This window comes from Corvus brachyrhynchos, unplaced genomic scaffold, assembly GCF_000691975.1.
Source record: "Corvus brachyrhynchos isolate BGI_N302 unplaced genomic scaffold, ASM69197v1 scaffold452, whole genome shotgun sequence".
In the NCBI taxonomy this organism is placed as follows: Eukaryota; Metazoa; Chordata; class Aves; order Passeriformes; family Corvidae; genus Corvus; species Corvus brachyrhynchos.
The window spans coordinates 88,665-95,087 of record NW_008236764.1 but is presented as its reverse complement, the minus strand read 5'-3'; the positions used below and the strand labels follow the sequence as shown (position 1 = coordinate 95,087).

The 6,423-nt window shown below is 61.0% G+C and overlaps 1 protein-coding gene across 1 annotated transcript; it reads right to left on the bottom strand.

Annotated features, from left to right (window-relative positions):
* Positions 1–887: 887 nt before the first annotated feature.
* On the bottom strand, positions 888–3,820 carry TMBIM1 (transmembrane BAX inhibitor motif containing 1). Its single transcript, XM_008644840.2, has 11 exons — positions 3,528–3,820; positions 3,341–3,423; positions 3,206–3,270; positions 3,025–3,078; positions 2,851–2,901; positions 2,649–2,688; positions 2,478–2,515; positions 2,161–2,248; positions 1,970–2,065; positions 1,647–1,700; positions 888–1,549 (listed from the first exon to the last, which is right to left on the bottom strand). Exons 1-11 carry the CDS (start codon positions 3,760–3,762, stop codon positions 1,406–1,408), a joined length of 948 nt encoding a protein of 315 aa, XP_008643062.1. The 5' UTR covers positions 3,763–3,820; the 3' UTR covers positions 888–1,405.
* Between the last annotated feature and the right edge of the window lie 2,603 nt (positions 3,821–6,423).

The window sequence follows — 6,423 nt, the reverse complement described above, 5'->3', positions numbered from 1 at the left end:
CAGCGGGACAACGGGCCAGTCAGGAGCCTGGCAGCGGGGGGCTCCCCGAGGGGGTGGAGTACATCCCCACGCGCAAGAAGGGCAAGAACCCGATGAAGCCAGTGGGGGTGGCCTGGTGAGTGGCTCTGGTGGTGGGAGAGGGTCGGTACTGGGAGGCTGCACTGCTCTGTGGGGCTCTGGGGTGGAACAGGGGGCTTGGGGGGGCTGTAGTACTGAGCAGGGCACTGTCCATGGAGCCCTGGAGTGGCACAGTGCCCTTGTTTCCCCACCAACTCTCTCCATCTCCTTGACTGCTGGCTGTCCTCCAGGGCCATTGGATTGCCTTCCGGCATCATCCTCTTCCTCCTGGTCAAACGGCAAGTGGACAAAAACCGCCTTGAGCAGCTCAAAATCCGCCGAACGATGATGGAAGCCAACCAGGGCGAGTATGAGTCGGAGCGATACAGCAGGGTGGTCAGGGGGGCATAGCCAAGCTGCCCCCCATCCCCAGGCTGTCACTGTGGCACACTGGAGGAGCTGGCCAAGGGGACGCCAGCCCCATGGAACACATGACAGTGGCATCTGCCCTGCCTGTCCAGACCATGAAGTGATTGTGGAGCTGAATAGGGACAAATAAAGTGAAACAGCTCAGTGCTGCAGTGGTTGCTCCCTCAATGCTCGGCCTAAGGTTCTGCCTGCCTCACCAGCAGGGGCCCCAGTTGTTCTGCGGCAGGGCTTCTGCCCACAGGGCCAGGGGTGACAGGCAGGGGAGGGAGGCCAGGCCTGGAGCAGTCTGACCTTGGTTTTCCCATCCCAAAGCAGTGTTTGTGCTGCCCCAGGCCGCAGCCCCCGCTGAGGCTGCCCACAGGATTTTTTAGGGAGTTGCCATACCAGTAAGACTGGGACCATCTGGAAAACTGAAGTGTTTTATTTAGCAAGTGCAACTTAGCCCACATCCGTGGCTGCAGGGCCTCTGCAATGTGAGCTCTGCCACGGAGGTCCCAGCTGCCCCCTGCCCACACCGGGCACAGCCACAGCTCAGGGAGGGGGCATGGCCAGAGCCACATTTAAGGCACAGAATGAACGACACCAACTGTTCTCTGCCAAAAAATCCCAACATGATCCCAGCAGTCGCTGCCAGCTCCCTGTGCCCAGGCAGGGCTGTGACATTCCGCTGCCAGCCCAACGCCATTGGCACAGCCTTGGTAAGCGGTGCCAAAGCCAGGCTAAACTGCCTAAACGCTGGCAGCCAGTCCCCCCCACTGCCCTCAAAGGCTTGTTGGGGGATGATCAAGGGAAGCCCTTTCCTTAGCAGCCTACAGGTAGGAATGCCAAAGCATTAGGAGTCACAGTAAGCGGACTATCCTGTACAGAGACCAGATGAGGGGTGAGGGGCAGCCGGAGAGGGACAGGAGGGGTCCCAGGGCTAATCCCGGCCTACTATCTGCAGGATGAAGGTGAAGATGTAGATGATGTCAGTGTAGATGGTGAGGGCACCGTAGACATACTCCTCGGGGCTCAGTGTGTTCTTCCTGTTCCCCAGCACAAGTTGGGTGTCATAGGCAAGGAACTGCGGGGACAGAGAGCATCAAGCAAGGACCAAGGAGGAATTCCTCCCTCCCCAGCCCCTGCCCGACACCCTCTGCCCGCTCCAGCTGTCAACTCACCAGTGTGAACGCGATGGCCCCAATGGCTGCGTACAGCATGTGGAGCCAGGGGACCTGTGCGGGAAGGGGACACAGGCAGGGTGAGCCGGGGTGCTGGCAGGCAGCAGGCAAGGCAGGGCAGGTCCTGCCCACACCCTGCTCCTGAGGAGCTGCTTCTGATGCCGACGCACCCTCTCCCTGTGGGCAAGCTGCCTTCCGTGGCTCAAACCACACCCTGCTTCCCAGCAAGGGGACCACCCAAACCCCCTGCCTGCACCAGCCCTGGGGATACCCAACCAGGAACACCCATGCCACCCCACCACCCCTCTGTCCTGCCCACTCACATATTTGAAGGAGAGGACGATGGCAGTGATGATCCCGGTCACCATGACCACAATGCCCAGCACGCAGAATAGCCCCGGACACGACGTAAAATCAACCTGATGGGGACACACACACAGTTGTCACAGGAGAGCCCAGGGTGTCCCCACACCTGGCCCACAGAGGGCAGGGCAGGGTGTGTCCCTCTCCTTGCCTTGGTCTGGAAGCAGAAGATGGTCACAACAATGGCCACAATGGCGGTGATGAGCATGGCAATCAGGACAGCTTTTGTCTGGTACATGCTACAGAGAGAAGCAACAACAAAGTCACCTCACACTTCAGCATCCCCCTGCCACAAGGGTGTTGGTGACCCTCCCCCACAGCCCCAGTCCTGGACAGGAACCCTGCAGTCCCTGACCCCAAGGGACTGGAGCATCCCCTGGCTCCTGGCAGCCTCTCACTTGAGCTGGCTGCATTGTGGAGGACAAGAGGGACCCCGGATCCTATCACCACAGGGTCCCCCGGGCGTACCTGGCAATCGTGCCTGTCATCAGCCCCATGGCCAGTGTCTGTGGGAGAGAAGGGTGAGCTCAGTGGGCTGTCCGCCTGCCCACATGTCCTCCTATCCCTCCCAGCCCACCTGGGGAGCTGGGGTGCCACAGGGGCACCACCAGGACCCCTCGCCAGTCCCAGCCCACTCACAAAGATGCTCAGCAGGATAATATTCCAGGGGAAGCGTCTCCTGAGGACGAAACAGGAGAGAGGTGAGCTAGTGACAGCAACCATGTCGCATCCCCCTGGTCCCCATCACCCAGGGGCAGCCCCAGGCATGAACCCATCTTGATGCTCTGGAGACACCCCCCCCATACCCATGCACCCCATTCTGCACGTCCCAGAGACTCACCGGGGACCCTGGCAGCAGGCCAGCACCAGGTAGGTCACCAGGAACACAGCACTGCAAGGAGAGACAGCGAGTGTCAGCCCCACAACCCCCTACCAGGATCAGCCCCTGGGCTGGGAGACTGCGGATGTGGGGGTACGAGCTGGGGGCACGCGAGCCAGCAGAACCCCTACTCACTATGAGGCGTAGTAGATGGCGACATTCCTCTGGACAAAGGAGCGGACAGGGTGGCTGTGGGACAGGAGGGACAAGTGTGAGGGAGAGGAGACAGCACCTGCTGTCCCCTCTGAACATCCCCCCAAAGAACTCAAGCTGCCCTCTTTTTCACAACAAGGGTAAGGAAGAACCCTCTACTCACACAAAGGTGAACACAGAGATGATTCCCACTGTCACCAGGAGCTGCAGGGAGATGATGGCATAGACCTGCAAAAGACAGGGGAGTCAGCACTTGGCCCCCCACCCTAACAGGTGCCCCTGGCTCCTTGGGACTCACCTTGCGGATGAAGGTGTGACGGACTTTCCTATCGTCCCAGTCAACTGATTGGAAGGCGGAGCCATCCCCAAATCCGTTGTCTCCTGTGATAGTGGACACCCCTCAGCACCAGGGTCAGCCATGCAGCCCCTAACAGCACCCCTGCTTCTAGTGCCCTCTCCCAAATAAACCAAGGTGTCCCACTTACCAAACCGCATAGGCATGGTGGGCATGGCCATGCCCGGATGAGAGTACCCCCCTGATGCGGGGTACCCCCCTGATGCAGGGTACCCCCCTGGCTGTGCGTACCCCGCCCCTGCAGGGTATCTCCCAGGCTGCGGGTACCCCCCAGCATAGTGGGGGGGCTGGGGGTACCCCCCTGGGGGTGGTGGGTAGAGTGGGTTCTTGTCATCATAGGGTGGCGGTGCGCTGGGCTGCGACATGCCGGTTCCCTGCGTCTCCCACGGGCACCTGGAGGGGACAGAAGACGTGGGGCTTCAGCACAGATCCCCGGGCAGGACCTGTTCTTGGCGAGTGGAGCCACGGGTACAGTGACAAAGGGGATTGTGCAGCCACAAAACCTCCCCCTCCCACTTTAATAGTGGCTCCTAATTAGTAAGGACGAGTTGGCCTCAATGCCAGCAGGTCATTGAGAGACAAGGGATGTCCCCACTGTCCCTTGTTTGGGGCCACCTGCATTCCTGTGCCTTGAGTCCCCAGCACCCGCGTCAGTGGTCAGCCGCGGGCAGGGCACAGCCACGCGCTGACTCAAGCTGCGTCAGGGACGTGACCTTTTCAGAAGAGATCTGACCTCTCCGGTCTTTGAAGCCCACCCTGACACTGCCAGGGAAGCAGCACCCCTGGCTGGTCTGTGTCTCCGGGTAGCACCACACTGAGGACAAATGGTATCACCCTGCTGACTTCCTGGGATGGAAACACAGGGTCTGATCCTCATCACAATCACACAGATCCCACTCCCCCCCCCTCCATTTCGAGGGTGTTCCCCACCCAACAGATGCATGGGTCACACAGGGGCTCTAGAACTCCTGAGTCCCCTCAGGGAGTAATAAGGCGAAGTGACACCCACGTCACCTCTACAGGAGATGGACTCTTCCTCGGGGAGTGGAGTTGAGACCCCCCTGGGGCTGAGCTCCCCTCCTCGGCCACAGCAGGCCCCCTCACAGAACCCCCGGCAGCTGTGAGCAGGCAGCCCGGGCTCAGGGCCAGCTGCAGGAGGAGGAGAAGGAAAGCAGGATCTCCAAGGCCAGGAAAACAACAGCGCTGCCAGCAGACAGTGCCAGGCCTTTACGCACCTCCCACCCCCTCAGCACTGGCACCCCAGACCCCAGGCAGGCGCCAGGACCCCCCACAATCCTCCTGCCTGCAGCAGTGATGTGATCTTGGGACCATCCCAGGGAAGGAACCAAGATCTGATCCTTGCCAGGACCAGGCTGGGAGGGGATTGGGCACTTCCTCCTGTGTGACGCCAGTGCTTCCCGCAGCCGGGCTGGACAGGCAGCGATTCTGGGGGCACACCCATACCAGTCATGCCGGGCTGGGGGGAGCAGTTCCGTGTCTGTGCCTCCATTCCTCCTTCCATCCAACTGTCCCAGCCACGGCAGAGCTGCCACAGTCACGCTGCCCTTCATTCTTGCAATGACGACAGCACCAAAAATAAATAACTGGCATGGCAGTGACCACATGGATAGGAAGTTCACTTTCTCCACGTTGTGGTTTCCCAGAAAGCACACGGTACCCCCCTGGTATCGCCTCATCTGTGCAGCCAGGGAATGGCCCAAAACAGGACCTTGACCCTATGAAAGCCTCTGTGACTGACACCGAAGTTACAGGGGGACTGGAGTCCCCAGGAAGGAACCTAGATGTCTGGAGAAAGTGGGGTGTATCTGACTGGCACAGGATCATCAGCGCGGTCCTACCCTGTGCCCATGACCGCCACCTTGTGACTGCTCCAGACCCTCCTGTTCCCACCCCATTGGGGTAGCCTTGGGCACAGGGAAGGAACCAGCCTGACGGGTCCCAGCAGCTGCCACACCCAGGGAAGCAGGCAGCTGAACCCTCCTCGGTCCATGGCACTGCACGGTCCCGAAACCGAGGTCACCAGTTAGATGGTAGGCGATGCAGGGCCAGCTCAGTGACCCTGGCATGACACGGTCCCTGGGGACAGGGTGCTACTCTGCACTGCCACGGTGACTCAGCACAGATAAGGCACATGTGGCAGGGACATGGGGCACAGGCAACCATCATCCCTTTCACAGCCCCACGGGAAGCCCAGGTTGCATCCCCACCATCCGCCCTGGCATCCCTGCCACGCTTTTTCCGTGGCATTCCGGCCAGGCTCAGGCCCCTGCCACCAGCTCCATGGGTTCCCTGGGGTAACACAACCACCTTAAGAGGGGATCATGGTTTGGGGTGGGGGACAGAGCTCCCCCCACTCAAGCTGTCTGAGAAAGTACCTCACTCTTGAACAGCCTGGAAGCTCCCACCATTACAGCACAGGTTGGTACAACACAGCCTGGTATGGCACAGCACAGAGTGGCACAGCACAGTGGCACAGCCTGGCACGGCATGGCACAGACTGGTACGGTACAACAGGGCACAGCTGCCTCGTGCAGCACAGCACGGCTCAGTACAGCACAACCCAACACAGCACAATTTGTCCTGGCCAGGCCCAGCCCAGGCCAGCCCTGTTCAGCTCACACAAGCGGGTCAGTATGGCCCTCCTGGGCCGGATGTCCCCGCTGCCCCACACCGCTCACACACGACACAAGTTTCCTGGGGTTCAGCATCACCACTCCCACATCCCTGCCCCTCTGCAAGCTCCCTCCCGGGGGGCAGAGACATGGGACAGAGGTGTCCTCCTACGCCCCAGCCCCGGCACCCCCACACCACCCAGTGCTGGTCCCCACGCACCTCCATGGTGTCACCCCACACCTTGCCGGGCACAAACCCGTGCCCACCCCTCCCGAGACACCCCACGGGGTCCGTGGGGACACCCTCCACAGCACAAGCGTCGCTGCCCTCCGACGAACCACCCCGCACCACGCCCCGCTTCCCCGCCACGCCATCGCGTGGGGTCCGGAAAC

Excerpts from the sequence above, each read along its gene's own strand:
- TMBIM1 (XM_008644840.2), bottom strand. The coding sequence starts at position 3,762 with ATGTCGCAGCCCAGCGCACCGCCACCCTATGATGACAAGAACCCACTC. Across the intron at positions 2,902-3,024 it reads GCCATCTACTACGCCTCATA|TGCTGTGTTCCTGGTGACCT; the intron begins GTGAGTAGGGGT and ends CTCTCCTTGCAG. Across the intron at positions 2,689-2,850 it reads GCCTGCTGCCAGGGTCCCCG|GAGACGCTTCCCCTGGAATA; the intron begins GTGAGTCTCTGG and ends TTTCGTCCTCAG.